The sequence below is a fragment of the Chaetodon auriga genome, chromosome 10, assembly GCF_051107435.1.
Source record: "Chaetodon auriga isolate fChaAug3 chromosome 10, fChaAug3.hap1, whole genome shotgun sequence".
Taxonomy (NCBI): Eukaryota; Metazoa; Chordata; class Actinopteri; order Chaetodontiformes; family Chaetodontidae; genus Chaetodon; species Chaetodon auriga.
Genome location: NC_135083.1, coordinates 16,278,622 through 16,301,923, shown reverse-complemented (window position 1 = coordinate 16,301,923; position 23,302 = coordinate 16,278,622). Strand labels below are relative to the sequence as shown.

General features: G+C 41.8%; 2 protein-coding genes across 5 annotated transcripts; one reads left to right on the top strand and one right to left on the bottom strand.

Annotated features, from left to right (window-relative positions):
* Positions 1-640: 640 nt before the first annotated feature.
* On the bottom strand, positions 641-15,345 carry LOC143327489 (tumor necrosis factor receptor superfamily member 1A). Of its 3 annotated transcripts, none has more exons than XM_076741855.1 (10): positions 12,461-13,499; positions 10,034-10,121; positions 9,807-9,932; positions 9,025-9,156; positions 8,813-8,858; positions 7,689-7,870; positions 7,240-7,407; positions 6,021-6,058; positions 5,661-5,769; positions 641-2,226 (listed from the first exon to the last, which is right to left on the bottom strand). In XM_076741855.1, the coding sequence occupies exons 1-10, from the start codon at positions 12,473-12,475 to the stop codon at positions 1,844-1,846; spliced, it is 1,287 nt and encodes a 428-aa protein (XP_076597970.1). In that variant the 5' UTR covers positions 12,476-13,499; the 3' UTR covers positions 641-1,843. The 3 variants fall into 3 exon arrangements, with proteins under 3 accessions (XP_076597970.1, XP_076597968.1, XP_076597971.1); XM_076741853.1 differs by having other exon boundaries at positions 7,240-7,410; positions 12,461-13,497; XM_076741856.1 differs by lacking the exon at positions 12,461-13,499 and adding an exon at positions 15,024-15,345 and having other exon boundaries at positions 7,240-7,410; positions 9,807-10,121.
* znf362b (zinc finger protein 362b) lies at positions 14,466-23,260 on the top strand. Of its 2 annotated transcripts, none has more exons than XM_076741851.1 (9): positions 14,466-14,606; positions 16,665-16,728; positions 17,008-17,269; positions 17,417-17,521; positions 18,338-18,656; positions 19,338-19,562; positions 19,706-19,784; positions 19,970-20,128; positions 20,950-23,260. In XM_076741851.1, the coding sequence occupies exons 2-9, from the start codon at positions 16,666-16,668 to the stop codon at positions 21,064-21,066; spliced, it is 1,329 nt and encodes a 442-aa protein (XP_076597966.1). In that variant the 5' UTR covers positions 14,466-14,606; position 16,665; the 3' UTR covers positions 21,067-23,260. The 2 variants fall into 2 exon arrangements, with proteins under 2 accessions (XP_076597966.1, XP_076597967.1); XM_076741852.1 differs by having other exon boundaries at positions 14,511-14,606; positions 17,035-17,269.
* The last annotated feature ends 42 nt before the right edge of the window (positions 23,261-23,302 follow it).

Genomic DNA, 23,302 nt, shown 5'->3' with positions numbered 1-23,302 from the left:
TTGTTGGGACGCTTTGACTGTGCGAGCTGTTGTTCTCGAGCACTGGGCCGGTTGCCAATGGAAACCACTAACGCTCGTGGTCATAGGAAGACCACAACAGCGCAGAATAGAACACCGCGAGGTACCTCACGAGGTTAAGGTTTTCAGGCTCATATGCAGGAATATAATTACAACGTAGCATGTTGGTGCCACAAGAATAGATTAGACAACACAAACGTACAACACATTTAGACTTTTGAAGTTAGACCAAACGTCAGCACGGAAAAAAAAAACAGTTGATTGAAAAGTCCAACATGCTGCATTCTACATATAATGCAAAAACTAAAAATAAAAACAAATATAGAATCACGTGTCGTTGTATGCGCGTCAACATATTGAGGATAATGATAAATGCCCCTCTGTATGGGATCTAAGCTTTTCCTATTCAGGGTATATGAACAATGTAAGACAGCTGTTCTTTGTGCTGAAGCAGAATTTGCAATTCATGAGATTGGTCTAATCCACCTCAAGAATAAAAAGCTCCTCAAGCGCCCTGCCTGCATTCTCTTTGTATGGGCTCCTGTGTTCAAAACTGCACACCAGCTGCTGCTGCCGCTGTTCAAACACTCAGCCAACACTCCCACCTCGTGGCCGTGAATTTTATTCATCACATACTGTATGGTGACATTTGACTAAGGCTCTTATTTCACCTTATCATACATTTGTACAATGGGTGACTCCAGTGAACATAAAATTGCCTGATCTGACCATTTCCATATGATAATCCACTGACTGAACTTTGTAACAAACATACAAGCATCCAGAAGTAGTTTCAGAAAATGAAAATTATAATAATTATTTTATATATATATATATATATATTTATACACACACACGTCTCAAGGCCCAAAGCCAAAAACCACAGACCTTGATTCATATTAAAATGTTCATTAATAAACTCCATTCATTGGAAAGTCCAACTCCTTCACTGCCAGTAACTGAACTGACACATAAAAACTCTCAAAGTGAGATACCCTTCACAACAGCCTTTACTCTGACTAGTTGAACGTTATTTAAAAAAAACACAGAGCCAATCATGGATTTCTTTAGAATTCAAACAAGGAAGTTTTTCTTCCCCTTCAACACTTCCTGCATATTTTTCACACATACAAGTACACATTCATAGAGGTACAGACATTTGCATTTCAGCACTGTGCTGTGAAACCACAACTCTCCACTGTTGGCCTTTAAAAGACGCCCCACGAGAAGCCGTGGTGTGCTAAAGGGTGTTTTGACAGTACAGCTAATGGAACGGAATATCCCTTATTTGATTTTTAAATCATTTCCTTCCACATAGATTAGTAGAGTTCTGCCTGAGTGTTAGCCAGCCACGATGTCCTTTACAAGATTCTGTTGTTGTTGTTGTTGTCGTCACCTGCATTCAAGGAATCCACTTAATAGTCCAAGCTCCAGTTCCACAGCTGAATCTATATCTATTTTCTAGATGCATATGCTGCCTTTTAAGTGACATTTGGAGGTAAAATAAACCTCAAGAAAGACTCAAGAAAGGATATGTTATACTCTCGTCGTCAGTGTATTTGGTGAAATTTGCCAATTAAAGAAGTAGGAAAAGAGTTATAATAGTTATAAAATAGTCCAATTGTATTTGATATCTATAGTGCTCCATAATGCCATTTCACGCTTAGATGGACTGTGATATACTGTACGTTTGCATTACTCGTTGTGGGTTATTTGTCACGTTATTGCAGTCTGTGGTTTCACCATATAGTAGCTACAGTTAGTGGCATCCTCTCCAGAAACTCGAAGTTTCTAGTCTTATACACTGGTGTGTAATAGTGTGGTACTAGTGTCCCCAGGTGCAGTCCCAGGTGTTCTGCATTGCCTCACTGAAGCCATGGTCTCTGAAACCTTGCTTCAGTTCAGGTGTCCACTCCAGCTTCTGCAGGTTTTCCTGCAGCAGCTGAGCACAGCCAGATAAATCCATGTAGTGCAAGGCCGAGAAGACATCATTCAGGCTTGCAGTGGAGCGCTGGCTCCACAGCCGAAGCATCTGGTACTGCCTCTCCATGGAGCCCAGACCGGCCTCCAGCTCCACCCGCTCCAGTTGCTGATCAGCCACTGGGAGAAGACGCAAGAACTCCTTCCACCTACGCAAAGGCACCTCCTTGATAATCGCGTAGAGGACGATGGCCGGCCAGTGTTCTGATTGCTCATCTTGTCTGGCAGCTGGAAGGAGACAATCACAGACAGTCAGACGACACTGAAATGTGTGTAAAACTGAAAACTCTGCTCTGGAAAAGGTCAGCTGCAAGAGTGCGCTGTCAGCCCAATGTACTACTGCTTAACCACATTAAGATAAACCTTTCTTTTTGAATGTCTCAAGTTTTCCCTCTGTGATTCAGTGTTCAGCTCCATCTTGCTGAATGTTACACTGGCTTGTTTTCTGGCCCACTGTTGACCCAGATTCAAGCTCAACAAAAAGGTCATCATGATACAGAAAGTGTGCAGAGGCATTTAAGCGGACCATGTCAGGATATCAGCGCTGCAGTGACTGCATTCATTCTGAAAAGGTTCACAAGCTCTTAAAGGACACGTTTGGTAACAATCTGTATTCTAATTGTCAACAAATCCCGTAAAAATAACAAAACCAACAATTAAGTGATTCTTCTAATAACTACTGAGTGAGTGGCCAAAGCCTGATAGAGCTTGTTGTCTACAAAACACATAAGAGAGCCACAGTGTTGCACTGGGTGACATGTTTCTTTATTGGTCTTAGTTCATTTAGTTCATTTATTCAGTAATGTTTCCTCAGAGCGACACACCCTGGCTGTTTTAGGAAATTTCTTGGCCTTCAAAAAAAAAAAACTTCAGTCATTGTCAAACTTGGCCTTTGTTTTGATCTCAATTACACACCTGTAAAGTGTCATGACCGCATCTTGCACAGTTGTGACGGTGCACATTCCTTGTATCGAACAAGGGAACATTTCAGCAAAACACACACACACACTTAACATTGGTTAAAAACTGATGAAAAGGGGTAACACCTGCACACTCACTCCTGGACACAAAAGTGTTTCGTTCTGTTCTGACCTGAGGGAGACCCGTTTTCAATTGAGATGACATGCAGTGAGTACGTAGGTGTTACCTTCTACCATTTAAATTGTTTACTGAGAGCCTTGCACCTACGTGATGTGGGTGTAGCTACTCTCCTTCAACTCAATAGGTTGAAAATTGACCATTCAAGAACAGTTCGGCATACTGAATAAATTAGGTACAAATTCACCTCTCTCATGTCGTGAACACACAGATTTGTGTCCCCCTCCCATGATGGTCATGATAGTTTTACCTAATGTCTTTGAGTGGATGGGAATGACGCAATGAAACTAGAGTACAGTGATCTGCAACTTAAAACAAACGTGGGCCGGGGGCACATCTCAACTACACACCTGTGAAGTTTTGTGACTGCATCTTGCACACAGTGCTGACAAAATCTGCCCACAGACAGACATACAAACACTTGACAAAAAACTCAAAACCACTTCTGTGGTAATTACAATAGGTGTCTTCAGGACCACAACAGGGTAGCAGCAGCTAACCTGCGACTCTGCATAAAAACCACCTACTGTAAAACTTACGCTCATTCAACACCATGTTACAAAACAGTGCCCAGGAAGGTTAACAGCACGATTACGTGACTTGTTAGGATGTGTTCACCTGATTAAATTTCCCTACGTAGCATCTACAGTAAAAGCAAAATGCCATGCTTCATCTTGGACAGGAATACAGAACCACAATGCTGAAGTGCAACCACAAGGGGGTTTTCAGCTCAGCCACAACAACAACATGACATCACTAATTACAGGAAACACAGTTGTATTCAAGGTATTCCCAAAAGTTTTCTTTTTTTAACTGAATTTCAGAAGTTGCCCTGGTGACACAGGGCTCACACCGATCTGCTGTAGTTTGTTTAAAATATAGGAAACTAATCAAGTCTCATGGTGTCTCGGAATAAGCGAGTGAACGGCCAAAAAAGTGGAAAATGTGATATATGTGGCTTCATCAACCTTTCACCCTGGAGGAGTCCCAACTTGGTGTACGAGGATGCAGACTGTTTGCAGGTTAGTGACATACACTCACTATCTGATTTGCCATTTCCCCTAATGTTGAATTGCAGACTGATGCGAAAAGCGAGGGCGTCCTGTTTCCCAGTTTCCACCTCCACACTGTGGGCCACATGGCTGATCAGTGATAAATTAACATGCTGAACAGGCAGAGATGAAAAGGCTGCCGCTCCGGGTGTGAAAACAGTGTGTGTGTGTGTGTGTGTGTGTGTGTGTGTGTGTGTGTGTGTGTGTGTGTGTGTGTGTATCTCCACCACTTTTTTTTTTTTTCACAGGACATTTGGTATGAGTGGCATGATGACTAGTGATGCTACATTTTAACCAGAAAACCAGACGATCTCAAGTCTTTGTGCATGCAACTATCCACCCTGCTGGAGTGCCCTTGAGCGAGACACTAAATCCTTTACTGGTGATGGTTAGACGAGTTACTTTTTAATACTCCAAGTACAAATAATGCTGTTCTAATGCTGATGCTGGGATTTCTACCTCGTTTGAACCTCTCGTTTGTCTCATTCAAGGGAAAGTTCCAGTCTTACGTAATCTGATCGGCCAACTCAGCCCCATTTCTCCTGGTTTTATCAAAGAAATGTCAGAGGTCCAGTTTCATATTGTTCCCAGGTATGATAAGGTATTGATAATGGGTAATTTAAAGGTCGGTTTGAACTACAAACTTTCTGTCAATTAATTTTCCAAAATCAAAAATGCTAACAAAGTAATGCGTTCCACAAACGTGTAAGTTATTGATCATGAAGGTATTTTACTCCATACTATTCTTGACTATTGAAAAAAATGATTATTCATAATTAAAATCCGTAACCTTTATCCTCTCTTGAAAAATGCAGTGAGTCAAGAAGCTTTTTTTTACCCTCGAGTGGGACACTCAGACACTCTATGACCTCAGATATGTAAATGCATTATTCCATTAAACAAATATCTTAGACTTTCAGTGATGACAAACTTTTCTGGAGCTGACTCTATTTTAGACCAATTTCACAGATGTCTGTTTACCAGTGCAGAGAAAGTGGTTTCTTATGTTCATGCCTCTTTGATAATACGTGCCTGGCTTCACATCTCACCACAGAATGGAAACTGTTTATAGGGTGATGATTTCATTACCACTTGATTCAAAGCAGATCATAACACCTCCGAGCCACCTGTGATACCCACTGACTCTGTTAACGTCGTTGTCAGTAGTCGTAGTAGTAGTAGTAGTAGTAGTAGTAGTAGTAGTAGTACCGGTTGTGGTCACGGCAGTAGCAATAATACACTCATGAGATGACATCTGACCTTCGATTATAAAGCTTGAAGGTGCACTGCAGATCGATGTGCTGTCACACTGTTTAGAGTTTACATTGTTAGTTAGCAATGTTGCTAATAAATAGATTGTTGCAATCCATTGTGAGCCTTCCAAGCCATTTTTATCATGCCATCGCTCACTTAATTTCAGTTTGTTTATATAATATTTTACCATTTTTTTTAGCGTGTGCTGGACAGGAACAATAATGCCAAACATCACAGTGTATTGAACACATCTCTTACCTTTGTGTTCAGCGTTTGGCGGTACTGGTCCGATGTGGGCCAGACGTTCTGGTGTGGTCGGATTCTGACTGACAGTCATCATGGGAGTTTCCTCTGATATATTTAATGTCTTGACAAACAAGATAAGGGAGGTAAAAATCTTTGTTGCAACTTGCAACACTTTCAAGAAAGTAATATGTGAAATTCTTTAGCCTTCAGTTCAATTTAACTACAAATTGTGGACAACATTTTAGCTCTATTTGACCTTTACATGCTTGTTGGGGTTTTTTCACAAGGCCATCTGACTATCCACCTACTGTACTGTGCCAATCTAGATTTCTATCTCAAAAGAACACAAACTGCATGAAACTGAGCACAAACCAGTGTGGTCGGACCGCTGCCTTGATGACTGCGTTGTTCTGTTGGGAGGAAAGCAGATTTTATCAGTATGCTTCCTGTTTGAACATGCTTAACAGAAAAAAGCACTTTAAAAAACAGAAACTATGTAAAATTTCTGTGAAAAGATGTTTTATTTTTTATTTTTTATTTTTTGCTTCCGGTCTGTGACAATAACCTTGAACTTAAGCTTTGGCTGTGTTCTGTCACCTGCTGTATATCTACAAAGCAACAACAAAACAAAACAAAAAAAAACTACACAAAATGTTTTGTATTGTATTTTGTATTTGATGATTTAATCTAATACATCTGGTATTTCTGTTGGTAAAGACAGACACTTAAATTAAAGCACCAGTATAGCTACTTGTGGTGGAAGAAGTACTCAGATCCAGTTCTTAAGCAAAATGTATAAGCCCTGCACTCAAATGTTACTTAAGAAGTAAAAGTACACAAGTATTAACAGCATCAAAAGTAAAAGCACGTATTGTGGGCAAGAATTGTACATAACATTGTATCAATATTATTATTGATGCATTCATGTGTAAGCAGTATTTGAACATTGCAGTTTACCTGCTGTTAGGTAGTTAAAAATATAACATTGCATCATATTTCTAAGTTGCTTGTATGTTTTGTACGTAAAATATTAATAAGAAACTTGTCATTTTTCACATTTTACATTTCCTATTCTCTATTGTTCATTTTTAGTATTTATTTTCAGTTTATTGTTTACTGTAGTATTAGCATATGTCTGTCTTTATTCTTTGTGCCTGTGCACTTTACTTCTTGTCTTGTCTCAACGTGGAATAGTGGGAAACGTAATTTTGATTCTTTTGTATGTCTGGTACATATGAAGAAATTGACAATAAAGCCGACTTTGACTTTGATTTAAAGACATCAAAACACTACTTGTATGTGTATTCATTCAATATATTGTCTTCTTTACAACCTAGAATACTGGACTTGTATACTGACTTTTATTCATGTTGTTCATTTGTTCTGTTTTTTGTTGTCCTTGTTTGTAGCTGTATGTCTAGTCCTGTGTTAGTTCATTGAGAGCAATGAGAAACCACAGTTACATTTCCTGTACACATACTTGGATTCTGAAGCTGATTCTGATTTAAATATGTAGTGCAGTAAAAAGGTAAAGAACAGGTAGGCTACACCAAAAACTGCACTCATGAACAACACTTCCACCACTGGTTACCGTTGAATTTGGGGTCCTCGACACAGTGCTCCATGTTCTTGTTCACACGCCAGCAGGGACAACCCTCAGGGTATTTGGGTGGGCTCCTGATGAAGAGCAGCACGATCCAAAAAAGCACCAGAACTGTCACCACAACCTCCACCAGAAACAGCCAGGGCATTTGGTTCACTGCTGCGGACACGAAGACACACTGACATCATGCCACCACTCATCAGTTCTGTCTGACAACCTCTGATGATGAAATCCTGAATGACCCTCCAGTTGCAGTCCAAAGCCGACCACGCAGGGTGCAGCACAAGGGGAAGTAATCACACAGTGTTACACTTGATTAAATACCCACTGCTAATGTGAGCGTAAGGGGCGTATGAGTCATAAAACTGTAAAACCTGAGACCAGTGAGTCATTTTCCTTGTTAAAGTACATATGTGCACTACATATTTAGAACTAACATTTAGGTGGAACTGTATTCACAACAGGATTCGGAGTGCTGCTTGAAGCTGTGGATCTTGAAGCTGTAGCTGCTGCAGTCATAAATACAGATGTGCTGCTAACTCCAGCTGTAGGTGGATTTGGAGGAGATGGACTTGTGGTTGCTATACATTTCTTCTGGCATTCTGGGTCGTTCAAGCACCTGAAAGAAAGGACGAGACTCATACAGACAACAGTGGAACCTGACATCATATTTAGCCAAACATTAAAAGGCATGTTTACATTTTTTCAAGGCTCAAAACAATAGCCAGGTGCCCACGCGAACACTGAGACCATCTTTCACTGGCCAGCATCAACAGAAGGAATGAGTGCAGCAAACTGTTTCAGTGCTCATATGCGCACCTGACTATTGTGTTAAGACAGGCCTGTCCTTAATGTGTGTTCTTGAAAAGGCAAAAGAGCAATCTTGTGTGCACAGTTACAATCCTTCATCAGTAAGGCCAACAACCTCGACAAAACAGTCACATCCGCAGCTACACAGTTCAGCACAGGTAGTGTAAGACCTCAGTGAAACCACAAGAACAGAGTGTCTGACAGATGTTTCCTCCACTCCAACCCAAAGACAACATGGCTCCTGACCTGAACTCTCCCATTAAGACTAAGAGGCATTTAAGGATCAAAAGTAACATTTGAGAAGCTGGAGTCAGCTGGAGGTGTCGTTTTTTCTGGATTAAGTGAAACATTGCTGAATTTTTTTGCACTAATAGATTGATTGACTGCTTGTTTCAGCCCCACACTGCTTTCTTCAGGCTCGGTCATATGCGGATCACACAGAGGGCGATACGCAGTATATACACAAACACTCATCACTCTGTTTGCAGTCTACATAATTAAAAATCAATCTGTTCCCACACTAAGGTAATCACATGATGTAAGAGCCTCTTCAACAAAAATAGAAACGAGTATCGTATGAAAAACATATTGACTCGATGTCTACATTAGAAAATCTATATACAACACATGAATTATCCAGGAGGAAAGAAATTATCACCATCATTATCACACAGAAATGGGTAAATATAGAAGCTAAGAATTCTGAAATCAGTTCACAAGTTTTAGACTGTCATATTGTCAGATGTCGCACCTTTGGCAGGGCTGGCACTTCCTTCTGTAGTCAGGATTATCAGGCCCTGAAAAAACAATATGAGGGCGATTGTGAGAAATCCAGAAATAAAAAAAAAAAATCTCTGCCTTAGTTTAGTTTAGAGGGTGTTAATATCTTACTGAATAAGAAAGGGAATTCACCAATTTTGCAGCTGTAAATACCAATCCAGGCCTCCCTTTGATTTTACTTACGTTTACAGTCTTTACAGGGGCATGGCTGGCAGTCCTTCATGCTGGGGTTTGAGCCTGTGTTGTAGTATCCCTCTTTACAGTCACATTTCACGTCAGCATCAAAGGAGCAGGGCCTTATTTCCATCTCATAATCTGGTGGGAAATCAAAACACAGTCCTCCTGTCTCAAAATGCAGCATTAACTCACAGCCCTGATAAGGCGACCACAGGACTTCATGCTGTGCAATGAAACCTGGAAAGGAACTGATGACAAATGAAATGATTCAGTCAGCACACAGCTAATTTCTTAATTGTAGTTCAAAAATGTATGGTACACCTGTTCCAGGCCAGAACTAACCTTTAAGACAAGATCCCACTTAACCTGGAGTTAAACTGGAGTTATGCCTCACTGAATGGCCTCACAAGCTGCTTTCAGGGAACGAAGTCTCTGATCTGCTTCGCCAGTGAGCAGCAATATACAAGACAATTGTACATCCTAGACAGATGTAGTCCATCACACTTTTTCCACTTCCCAACAGCAGGATATTCTTGCACCCCCAGCCCCCCCAGTAACATCCCACATACTATCATTAACATGACGGCAGAATGATAATGAACCTCATCATTAGGAGAGGTGAATGTTAACTGCAACAAACAGCATCATACTTTAACTGAGGGAGCCAGAAAATGTCAACCTCCTTTATTATCTTAGCCAAATTCAAAAGCTTCTACGACATCCCACAAGCTGACAGCATGTGCTTCTGTCACCCAGTCCTGTCATTGGTATTTGAACAAGATACTCACGACCACATGAGTCACACCTCCGACATTTCTGCAAAGTGTTTTCTATGTCTGTGAATGTGGTGTTTTCACATTTTTTACATCTGTGCTTTGCACTTGGATGTTCACAGTCACCAACTTTATGATATCCTAGGAAACAGTGGAGAAAAGCAATGAGTTAATGTAATATGTATCCCATAGGAACTGTACAACACAAGGCCAATGACATACAGTTCCTTGTTTTAACTTACCACGTGGGCACAGAGCATAACATGAGTTACTGGTCGCCCTGGTGAATCTCTGTCCAGTGGAAAGGAAGGCAAGTATCAGTGGGAAGACCTGAAAGAAAAGATAAGGTTTGACGATGTGAGGCACTGAATGAGGAGGAAGACACACATAGCAGCTGGCCTGACACTCTGACACCACAGCTGCCATTACAGAAGAAGAGCAGTGGAAACATGTCTCAGAATAGCTCATCAAGTCAGTGCACGGCCATCGTTTGCTTTTTTCATAAACATCTGATTTCAAGAAGGCCCTCAGGTTATTAAAACATACATTCAAATGAATTTTCAGGAACACATGCCATTACAGGAAAACAGTGTCAGATTTTAGAAAACTGTGTGGCTGAGCTTTGAGTAGTGCACAATGCTTCAGCTGCTCTTGTTAGATTGAAGATTTATTTTCATTTGAGGTGAATCAGTTGAGCAAAAATTCAGAGGTGCGCGATCAAGCGCCGCAGCAAATTGCAGAAAAGGCTGTTCCTGCAGCTCAGTTAGCTGTGATCTTTAACTCCTCTGGGACGACCCTGAATGTGGCCTTCAGAGGGCTGCGATCAATAACTGTGCCACAATCATTTGAAAGGACATAAAAAACCTCTGTCCAAACATACGGCTGTGGGTGTCCATGTCAGGCCCCCGTCCTCAACCACTCCTGAAAAGACATCTGGCAGTGTGCTGCTGGTTAGATGGAGCCTGTGAAGTTCTCTACACTGTAGTGGCCTATCCATGATCCATACTGATGAGGGATAAGCCAGACCAACTGCTAACTGCCAAGATACTTCTAATAGTTGTGAGTCCAGCTCCTCTTCCCACTGCAGCCTCGTCTGATCGAAGGAAGGAGATGCAGCTGTGTGTACTGTCTTGTGTAAAACAGATACTGCATGCTTTAGCAGTGAGTCCAAATATTCTTGTGTCCAACTATTTTTACAAAACTCCTAATCTGTAGGTATCAGAAGAAGTTAGACAGGAGAGTGTCAAACTGTGTCTTCAGTTGTTTGAATGAGACCAAATTGCCCTGGTTAAAGGTTCTTTACACAGCCCTCGGCTGGAAAGCCGAGCCAATGAAGGAGGCAGGCAGCAGAGAATTATCCCAAATGGGAGCCTTGACAAAGAGCTGTTTACAGGAAAATGATTCCTAAACTGGCCCCAAATCTTAAGAGTCCCACAGACAACAGGACTGTTCATAAAATGATGCTTGTTTAGTCGCAACAGGGCACAAACAGAGAGCTCAGTCATACTAGTTTGTAGTATTGTAGGCAGGGGGGGATTTCTTCACCCACCTCCTCCTGTATCAGGAACACCAGCTCACAGACATTGGCTGCCCAATAATGATACATATAATTTGGCAGAGACAGTATCAGATGAATAATTGAATAATGACTTTTGTGTAAGTATTTGTATTGTCTGAAATAAAAGTAAAAGCTGACATTTTTAAAGCCAGTAACAAAGGACAGTGTCTTGTTTGGCTTTAGAAGCTAACTTTAAAATGCTTGCAACAGAGATCCTGAGGTATTTAGGTGTGTCACACCTAAATATGTAAATCTTAGAGATGACATGACCGGCTGATTACTTGTTCAACAGACAGTTAGTCAATCAAGCATCACAAAAGTGCCTCCAAGCATTCAGTGGTTTCAGTCTGAGCTGTAACTGGGCCTTGGACTGCTGACTGAACAAAGCAAGACATCTGAGGATGTCTATTTTGCTGACAATCACAGACCAAACAATGAATCAAGAGATCAAAAGAATCTGTAGATTAAACAAAAATGTAAATTGTCATTTAGTAGAAGTCTGTGTAAACATATTACAAGATGATAAGACAACATGTTGAGTCTTCATTTTAATTCTGAACACACAACAGTGAGATTGTACATATACACAGTGTATGTCTATCACAGAACTCTGTTGGTCCCCATAGAGTCACCGATGCTCTGATGCTCTGCTTTTATGGGAAACAAGTGAAACAAATGAGCCCAGTCACAGATTCTCGCCTGTTTTAAGAGTTTGGATATGAATAGCACACTTATTTAGCCAGTTGTTACACAAAAGAAGTTATTGTGTGTATTGCTTATACATACATACTGTATATATTCTAATCAGCAAAGACTCTCACACACTGAGCAGCTGGAGTTTTGCTGTGTTAACATTTATGAAGTGTTGTGTAGAAATGACAAGTATTTACAATGAAAAGAATCCCTTTCACTGACATTAACGAGCAAATATGGACACATACAGTCCAGTGTGTTTGTCTGGTCACTTTGATGGTAACAGCAACACTGTGACAAGATTTCAATAACAGTGAGTGATGATTATAAAGAATCCACGGACAGAAAGTAAAGGAACTCATCCCTGAAACAACCATGAAGACCATCCAAAATCAAACATCTGAAATGGATAACTTACCACGACAACGTCCATATTGGAAGAGTCAACCGAGAGGAAGTTAAACCACCAACTGTAGACGAGTGTTAGTTTCGCTCATTGGAAAGAAAACAAAGCCAGATTATCACAATAATCACTGGGTGAGGAGACGAGCAAACTCACGAACAGGAAGCATTCTGACTTAAAAAACCATAGATTTCCTTTAAAGCTGAGTCAAACAATAAGGTATTAAAGGAAGCTTGTCTCTGTGGGTCTCTGTGTGCGTTTGTGGGTCAGAGTTGTCAGTTCTTTGGAGTCTTCAGAGAAGTGGTGCAAGAAACAGGAAACACAATGAGATCACGAACACCCCCGACACACACACACACACACACACAGTGAAACGATTACAGGTGGCGACGTCAGCGCACGAGTCCCTTCGTCTGATTGTTTCCTATAATTTCCCTCTGATAATAGTTCAGAGACAAGGACTGGTGACATACATGGGACGAAATTTAAATGAGACAGTAGGCAGGTACCAGAAGTGAGGGCCAATCACATCCAGGAAACCAAAAGTTTATTTCAAAATTAAAAAATGAAATCTAACACGAACTGCTGAAAAGACTTTGAACACACACACACACGTCAGCTGCATATAACTCCATATATATACACAATAACTGTCATGTAAGTAACTGTGTGGAACAACTGGCTAAATTAATTACTGCTGGTGTGCTGTTCATATCTAACCTCTGATAACTGTGACTGGGGTCATTTGATAGAAATCAAGTTTTTGCAAGCTGACTGAAGTCTCATTTTCCTGACACAGACATCCTGACACTCAACCTGCACTGAACACTGGAGTTAAGTGAAAATGAGGAAAGCAGCTCAGTCAGTTTGCTATTCAGATTCAGGCGTGTTAACCCCAGACAGGGCTGACGTGGTACAGGATGCCCACGAGATGTAAAACACTGATGAAAAGGTGGTGAGGACAGACAGTAAGTGCACATATATCACTTGAAAAAAAGGTAAAATCTTCAGCCGCAGTAAGCGCTAATTTGGAGATGAAAAGAAGTGTGGATGTAAAAGATAACACTGGGTCAGATGTGATTGAAAAGCAAATGTTTTTAGAGATGCAGTATTTCTAAACTGCATACAAGTCTCATTTCAACGGTGTGAAACAAGTACATATTAAAACATCCCTGCTTTACAGTGAAACACAGTTACTGAAATGCTGTTGAAACAACGTCTGTGATGGTTTATATCAACACTGTTAAACACACATAACCTAGACATGTATATTTTTTCACTTTCCAACCCAAATCAGCCCATTTAACCTGCACACTAGATTTTGCTTCTGATTAAGTTTTTTTTTTTTTTTTTTGGTAAGTTTGTGCATTTTAACAATGTTTTCATGCTGCTGTCTTGGTGAGATCTCAACTAAAATTACAAGTGTTTTACGGTACTGACACCTTTACCTGATTAAATAAAGGAAAATAAGCTCTTGACCTGCAAATCATCACTTTACGTATTGCTTTTGGCTCATTTGGTTGGGATGCAGGTGCGTTCAAGCTTTGAAACACATTCTTCTTTTCCTCCATTGCATTTTAGGAACATTGTCGTTTGACCTCACACCTCATTTATCTGACTTTTTCCACATATAAGGCATGATGATGATGAAGATGAGCTCATAAAATATGATGCACTGCTGCAGATGAAAACCCGTAACAGCTTCAGTGAGGGGCCATATTTCTCATTCAAACACTATTTCTGTTTATATTTGGGCACATTTAGCAGTCACTATCTGACTTAAGTTGAATTCTGAACGCAGTGCTTTTCCTTTTTTCACACTGTGGCGTTGCTTCTTTCATGCTTTGAGTACTTCTTCCACCCCTGCAGATCTAACGCTAAACCCAACGCGCTAAAATAACGTTTTTAGATCCATCATACATGCGCTGCCCATTAAACAAGAATAAAGTAGGTCATTGTGCAAAAAATATATATATAAAAAACAAAGCAACATTAGCAGAATATCTCCCTCTGTGTCTGCACTGTACTGAGCCTGCAGCAGCACCCAGAAGTGAACAAAGCGACCCGGAAGCGGTGGTCCGACTGGAGGCAGGCAGAAAGAACATCAACCTTTTATATTATAGCTGTACTCGCAAGACAATATCTGCAATCAGGACACAAGGTATTTGTGTGCATGTCTTTTCGTGTCTTCACTGCGGTGCATTTCTCTCATAAGCGATAGCTTCCCGCATGCCGCGCATTGTGCACAAAATGCAATAGCTGCCATTTGATTCGTCCAAAAGTTGCAGAATGTGAAAAAAAAGCAGCCCTAAAGTGAAATTTGGTGAAGATGGCACAGCGTGTTTCGGGGGACCGAGCGTTGTGCGCCGGCTGTGTTTTGACCTTAACGCATCGCTGCGGGTCTTTTAGTCGGTGTGGTGTTTGGGTCGAGCCTGCTTCTTGTCCGTTTCCGTGCTGTTTTTGCAGGGCATGGTTGTTGTAGGAAGTGTCAGTTTTTTTAAGAGGTGGGGAGGCCGGGCTATTCAAACCTGCAATTCGCCGTAAACAATCATTCATCCCTTTGACATGATAAACACACCTTTGTGTCCGCGGCGGCCGCTTCTCGTCCCCGGCACCGTCCTCACGACAACATGTTCATGCTCCTAAATTTTTTGGGGTCTGCAGAATATGGCGTCCCGCCTTATAAAAATAAGGCTGCCATTTTTGTTTCTCTTTTGTCTGGAAATGTTTAAAGAAAACTGTCTGAGAATGTCTGAGTCACACCGGGAGGCTCGATCCGTAACACCCGCCGTCGGTTCGGGTCCAGACGGGATCCAGCACGGCCGACATGTCCGAAAAGTCAAAGAATGGAAAGTTTTTTCACTGCGTTTATCTGGAAATTTAAAGCGACGTGCACTTATTTTCAGGAATTCACTCTCAGACAAAAGGAGCAGAGGGGCTCCGTGTCCAAGCCAGACGGCCGAGGCTCCGTCAGACTCGTGTGTTTTCGTACATGACGGCATGTTTCGAGGTGACATTTATCTGTTTGACCCGCGTTCACTCAAAGGTGACACCGCAGGCCTCATTTACTCTGCGCTCATTAGCCTCACTGTAACAGTAAGTTCAGACTGTGTTTAAGACGAGCCCCGGCGTCTGTGTCCACGCACGAGACTCCACTCAGTGTCTGTTTTTCCAATTCATTAATTCACATTATCTTCAGCTTTTTTTAGCAAATAAACTTTAACTCAAGGTCCTCTTACCAGGTTTTTTTGAGACATCCCTCCTCAGCGGACGGAGTTTGCTCGCGATAACTGAGTCATCTCCATGGCAACTGAGCAAACCCCATCTGCTGAGGAAGCCCGTGAGATGCGGATGAAAGCGCGAGACATGTAGTGATGGAAGCTGGAGTGGGTCAAACTAGACGAGTCCAAGGTCAAGTTCAGCCGTTAGTCCAGGTGTTCAAAACGTCAGCCCGGAAGACGTTAAGTCGTTTTCAGTTTGTGTTTATAAAAATAATGATAAATGTTGTTTCTCGTCAAAGTTATTAAAAGTTATTTCAGTTTAAAAAGCCACCAAGGTTCACCTCTGTGTGTCTGTCCATGTACATACCTTTAGCTTTTCTGAATGAACCCAACTACTACTCCACTGTAGTGAAAAATGCTAAATTGGTGTTTGTCCAAGAGGAAATTGTAAATTGGAACAAATGCAGACTAACACAAGTCCATAAAATTGTTAAGAACTTTTATGGACATTATTAATATTTGCTTTTCAAATCCTTCAGTTGCTGACTATGCAGGTAAACATGCCTGCGTGACGGCATCACATACTTTTATTTTTAGTCCCACAAAGATCTTATAAATGTTCAAACCCTGCTGGATGAGTTTCCTGACAAAATCTGCCCTTTGAGCACCCTGAGCAGTTCTACTCAAAAAGTCATGGAAACTAACTGAATGTATATGATAAGTTGGGCTCAAAGGGAAACGCTAACCTTTTCTTCTAAACGGGAAACCTGCTCGCTGCCTGTGGTTTGGGTGTCATGGTTTTCATCTTCCAGTCTCACATTATCGCAGTCTGCCTACATGTTCTGTTCAGGACATTTGAACGTTGCAGCTTGAAAAACATTGCTGTGCATCCTGAACTCTGGTCCCGACTGACTTTAACGAATGTGTAGAAAGATAAGCGCTCATGAAGTATAACTATAACATTTGAGTGTGACTACAATAAATGTTTCTCATTTCAGGATGGCGGAGCCTCGATTTAACAACCCGTATTTCTGGCCCCCACCTCCATCCATGCCAGGCCAGGTAAGTCCACTCATAACATGTAACTGCTGTCACATTTCCACTTTTGAGTGCCATTTGTTTCCATGTGTGAATGTCTTTTCAGCCATTCAGCACCAGTCTGTTAGTGAAACAGTCTCTCAGAGTGACAATCTGTCACAGTTCTTTCCTGTAGACAAAAAAAAAGGATCTCGTGCTCTGTGCTGGTCAGTGTTTCCTGTCCTGGGATGTGTTTTTGGGGCGTGAATGACATTCACACACGGTGGCTGTTTTCTGTTGAGCATGACCCGTTAACCCTTTCAGCTGGATAACCTGGTGCTCATTAACAAGATCAAGGAGCAGCTGATGGCCGAGAAGATCCGACCCCTGCACCTGCCGCCTACCTCCACCCCTTCCCAGCAGCCTTTGCTGGTGCCCACCTCATCTCCGGACGGAAGCGCTCAGCACGGCATGCAGGTGCCAAAGCCCCAGCCGCAGCAGGTGCAGAGCCACCACCCGCAGCCGCAGGGCTCTGGACAACCAGACATCGCTCTGCATGCTCGCCCCGCCTCCAGCTCTGGGCCAGGTACAGCCTTCGCATCATAGTTGTAGACTAACTGTTGACTTCCGCTTGTGTGATATCCTCAGACATGAGCATAACACTGTATAGGGTCTATGTCAGGGCACGATTTACTATTCACCGATTAAAATGCCATCACCTGACAACTTCCAGAGGGAAACATGGACGACAAGTCAGCAGTGAAGGCCAAAGGACTGTGGGAAGACTGGCACATGAGACAGCTCGGCGAGCAACCCGGCCGGATCAACCATCGCTCAGGTACTGCAGTCAGCTGGCAAGAACATCAGGCTTTAAATCGACAGCGGGCTGATCAGTCGTAGTGTTTGATTGTCTCTGGAGACTGGCAGACGATCACACACGATAAAGCTACAACAAAGGATATACAGCGTTCAGTGGGCATTCAGGCCCGCAGCATGAGAACCTGCCGTGATACTTAGTGTATCATTAGTTAGCTGGTTGAAAGGCATGCAACACATCAAATAAGACATTTCATTAAACAGTTCCTCAGGCTTAAAGTGGGGAAATAAACAGAGAGACTGTATATTGTGCAGGCTGAGCAGTGCCAACTACGCTGAGGGAATAATACTGAGAGACACTGTTGTTGGTTTTCAGGCAGATGGCTGGTGATGAGAGTACACAGATTTGGGTTTTTGAAGATTAGAACAAATAATTTCAGACGGACGGGGTAAACCGACAGGCTATAAAACCAATATATTGCTCTAACAACAAGTGATTCACATGCTAGAAGGCTCCAGGCTTGTTGAGCTGTTCAGCTAACCATTTTGCAAACTGCTGTGTTTTAGCAATTTCAATGTGTTTTTGCTCCCTTTCAGCAGCCACTGTTTTTAATTCATTTCTGTGCAATGTAAAAATCAGTGAGCAGACTTTGAGACCTAGTCAAGATGTGTATCACATGTAACACGAGTAAAAAATAATAGACTTTATGCTCACTGTGATAAATTCCACAACTCAAACAGAGCTAGAACTTGCAAAAACAATGTGTTCATTAAAATGATCAGAGGTCCTGTGCAGTGCTGCAGCAGGTGTTTGTGTTAAAAGTTTTTACTTCCTCAGGTCTGGCTCCTTCATCCCGACCCGACAGCCACAGCACCTCAGAGGCCCTGACCCCCACGACTCCAACCTCCAGCAGCCACAACCGCCTGGGCGGTGCCCCCTCTGTGAACATCATCTCTGGGCTGGCAAGCGGTCCCGGCATGGACCACATGAAAGCTGGAGGCCTGGCTGGACTCTTGGGTCCACCACCCAAGGCGCCCCGGGGACGGAAGAAGATCAAAGCTGAAAACCCGTCTGGTCCTCTGCTGGTGGTGCCCTACCCCATCCTCGCTGACCAAGGCTGTGTCACTGTCGCACCCAAAGAGGGCAAAACCTACAGGTTGGACTCTTGGAAGCTGCTACTATCGTTCTCCAGTCTGTACTGCAGCACAGGGAGGGGGAGATTTCCTTTTACTGCTGGCTTTGCAAACCTAGTTTACAGATTTAATTGTGGTCTAGAAAAGATCAATACTCGTTTGCTTGAGACAAGTTAGGTTTTAAGTAGGCTGTAGATGACTGAGATGTGCTCCTCTTCATGGAGACATCAATACAAAGCCATCCTTCACCTGAGTGGACGAATGCTTTCCTCAGTGGACTGTTCATTGATCTTTGCCTCTGATCATCACCTGGAAAAACATGGCAAACTTCTCCTTGCTCTTACTCTTTTTCTATCTAAATGGTCCAACTTCCCAGCTGCCAGACTTAACTGATTCTCAGCAGTTGGCAAGACTTAATTTGTGAGGTTAGCACAGTGCAGGTCTGAGAGACTTTTAAAACATGACCTCCTTTGAATGAATCTAGAATTCAACTCTACTCTGATTTTGGTTGGCCACTGCTGTTTCGCTATAGATCAGTGTTCACAATTGGTCATGTTTCCCTTTATTTGTCTGGAAATTATACCTTAAAACATTAAAAGTGTTACGTTATATAGTTTCTTCGAGACAGGCTTTAACATAACTTGACTCAAACAGCCTGATCCCATCGTGTTCATACATCTTTGCTTCCTTTTTCTGTCTCTAAGATGCAAAGTGTGCCCGCTCACCTTCTTAACCAAGTCAGAGATGCAGATTCACTCCAAGTCCCACACCGAGGCCAAACCACACAAGTGTCCCCACTGCTCCAAGACGTTCGCCAACGCCTCCTACCTGTCCCAGCACCTGCGCATCCACCTGGGGATCAAACCCTACCACTGCTCCTACTGCGAGAACTCGTTCCGCCAGCTGTCACACCTGCAGCAGCACACCAGGTCGGTCCAGCTGTGAACACAAAGCAGGGAAACGCTGCTTTTTCGTTTTCCTGGTTAGGGGTGTCTCTCATTGTATGTTAGGTGCGTCACGAGCCAGATTTCGAGTAATGTCTGACTATTTTAATCCACTTCTTTTTCCACAGAATCCACACTGGCGATAGGCCTTATAAATGTGCTCACCCTGGATGTGAAAAGGCTTTTACCCAGCTGTCTAACCTCCAGGTCAGTACATGGTCCTGCAGCTTCATTCAGCCACACATTACAACAAGAACTGTTGCTTTACACCGAGGTTGACAACTCCACAGTGAAGAATGCAGATCAGACATAAACAGGTGCATTGCTTTAACTGACTGTAATCACAAATGTTCTAATTGAGGGTTATCTGTGCTTCTGCCCCCTCCCGACAGTCTCACCAGAGGCAGCACAATAAAGACAAGCCGTATAAATGTCCTAACTGCTACCGTGCCTACTCAGACTCCGCATCATTGCAGATCCACTTGTCAGCGCACGCCATCAAAAACGCTAAGGCCTACTGCTGTAGCATGTGTGGCCGGGCATACACCTCAGTGAGTAAACCGCTGTCTGTTATCTGCATGTGTCAGACTTTCCCAGCATACCTTCATGCAGACGGTTTATATGGCTGATAAGATGATGGCCTTTGATGATACTCGGGCTCACTCGCCCTGAGACGAGCTGCGTTTCCTGTTTGTGATGTTTCACAGTTCAGCGTCTTCTTGCTCCTGTTCAAACACACAGAGGAAAAGTGAATTCTTATTATTTCATTATGTCTTCTGATTGTCCGTCCATACATATGTCTCATGAACGCAGTGTCTCAGGAACTCCTTGAGGGGATTTCTTACGATTTAGCGCAAATGTTGATTTGGACTTGATGAGTTGATGAGTGTCTGCTGGTCAAAGGTCACTGTGACCACACACAGTACTTTTTGGCCATAACTCAAGAATTAATATGCTAATTATGACAAGATTTCACATAAATGTCTCAAAGGTAAAAGTGACGAAGCGATGACTTTTTCGAACCAAAAGGTCAAAGGTCAATTTCACTGTGTCATGATAATGTTATTCAACACCATAACTCAGGAACAAAAGGGCAGATTGTGACCATATTTCACATTTGGTCAGATACTGAGTTGGTGATGCTAATCTTGGTGTCCACCTTCAAACTGTGCTCGTTGTTTAGACCTTCTGTGCTGCCAGGTTGAATGTATATAAATGGATATGAACTGCAACTTGATTGGTTGGTGGAGACATACAACTGGGAGGCCATTAATTCTGGTTTTTATAATGAAAAGTCCACTGTCTTCACATACATTTATCCAGAATATGTCTTACATTTTGGACCAAATGGTTTGCTTTCATGTCTTTGTAGGAGACCTACCTTATGAAGCACATGTCCAAACACACAGTGGTGGAGCACCTAGTGAGCCACCAGTCGCCTCAGAGGACCGAGTCCCCCAGCATCCCCATACGCATCTCCCTCATCTGAGCTCCGCGGCCCCTCAGCAGCAGGTCGGATTCAGAGTCTAGGAGCTGGAGCTTATGAGGCCCTGCACCCACAGCCATCTACATAAGGCTTACATTAGCATTATGACAGCTGACATAAGCATTCAGTAAACAGGCTGCCTCCATCCATCTCGACACAGGCCATCTGTCAAAAATGAGCACAGCGTTATTTTGTGAATGTAACATTACAGCTAGATGTTGTCCGGAGGATCGAGTGGCAAAGAATGTCTTGCGTCAGATTTAATAAGCACTTTCGTAAGCGTCATGTAAACTGCCGGATGCATTGGCCATCAGAAATGTTTTAGTTTAGTTTTTTTTTTTCCTCTTCCATAAAATGGGTTTCCAAAATGTGCCAGATGATACTTGCCCTTGTAAAGAATTGAGAAAGTAGAAAAAAAAATGTTTGCTGGGTGTATTCTGGAGACATCCAAAGATAATCTTAAAGCACTTTTAGGCCTTGTGGTTTTGGCTCAAATTGTTTCAATCTTGTTGGATGGAAAATGCCAAAAGGGCATTACTTGTGGCAGCTAAGAGTACTGACTGTGTATAAAATAACAGTCTATTTCTGTTACTTTCTTTGTCTTTACTCACATTTACAGGGTCATCTAAATTTGAAGAAAGGCAATCGGTAGATGACAATTTCAACATTTAATGATTGTATTGAGGAGCTGTATTATTGACTTGGGGAGGAGGAAAACAGAGCAACAATGTAAGGGAAGAAAGATGAATGTTTTTTGTTTATTTCTAAAATCTTTCACTCCACGTTTGATGTTCTCCTTTTACGGCACCTTTATGATCACGACCTGTGATCATAGAAACACTGCTTTTCACATTTGTCTTTTCCTCCCATTAGCTAGTGCCATATATGAGCCTTGTTGAGGTGTAAAGAGAAAGCGAATCTTGCTCTAGCACGTGTCTGCTTTCTCTCCTCGGCTGAGCTCTGACTCTTTGTATTCTAGTATTAGAGGTCGAATACATTGCACATGTATCAGTGCCAGCTCTACTCTACTCAGCCCTACTTTTAAAGTACACCTCAGCTGAAATGAAATTTTACACGAGGGGTAAATTTTAAAACCTAAACATTGGACCAAAATGTGAAGTTACTGTACAGCTACTCTGACCCAGTTAGGTTTTTTTTTAAAATCCTTAATAAGCTTTACCCATTTGGAATAAACTGCAGTATAAGTCATATTCCATAGGTCTGTGAGTTCATGTGGAGGTGATGCTTCTCCTTTTGATTTTTTTTTTTTTTTTTCTCCTTAGTATTCTTTTTATTGTACTCAGTATTGTTTGTCGTATTTTTACTGTAACTCTAACCTCTGGATGGTACTAATAGGGTACCCTGTGTTCTTCAGGGCACTTCAGAAAAGGTGCTACGGCTAGACGTTACGTTGGAGATGGAACTGAGAATAATGTAAAATACATATACAGTATATAGTATGTTTTCAAAAGAATAAAAACTTATTACTCAAGCCACTGGCCTGAAAACAGACATTTACGCCAACAACAGACCCTGCCTCTTCAACTTACTCTCTCTCTTTTGAGATAATGGGAAAATGTACATGTTGCTGTACTGTAAAACATGTTACTCATTTATAGTACCTATTTTTAAGTTTTCATAAACATGCTCTGTTTGGGTTTTGTAAAAGTTTATGTATTAACTTACTGTAATTATTTTAGTCTACCCGTATGTTATTAATATTCATGTTTTATATCAGTTATTTACATGTAAGCCTTAACTGTTTTATCATCCCATTTCCATTACTCTGTATTGTGTTCTGCAGTATTCAGTCGTGTATACATGTTTATTTTTTTCCTTCCGCATGGAGTTCCTGAGCTGTAATCTGTATGATAACTGTTAACCCATGTTCTCTATGAAAAGATATTGCGTAGATTTATTACACCTTTTCCTGTCTTGCATTGTGGTTTCATATACAGTTTCTAGACAACTAAATATGCACAGCCAAGACTGAGAAGTTAAACTAAGGTTATCAGTGTTTAAAAAAGGAAAAAAGCTTTGTATCTTTACCTTGTTTAATAAACAGACTGTTATAAATTCATCACTGATTGCTTTTACACACAAGCGTACCAGCAAATCTGTGTATTAAGAGAGCAAGATGGAAGAGGGGGGAGAAAAAAAAAAAATCAAGCATTAAGTTTGTTATTTATTCAGTTTTATTTATGAAAATATCTTTATGTTTAAAAATGTATTTACACAG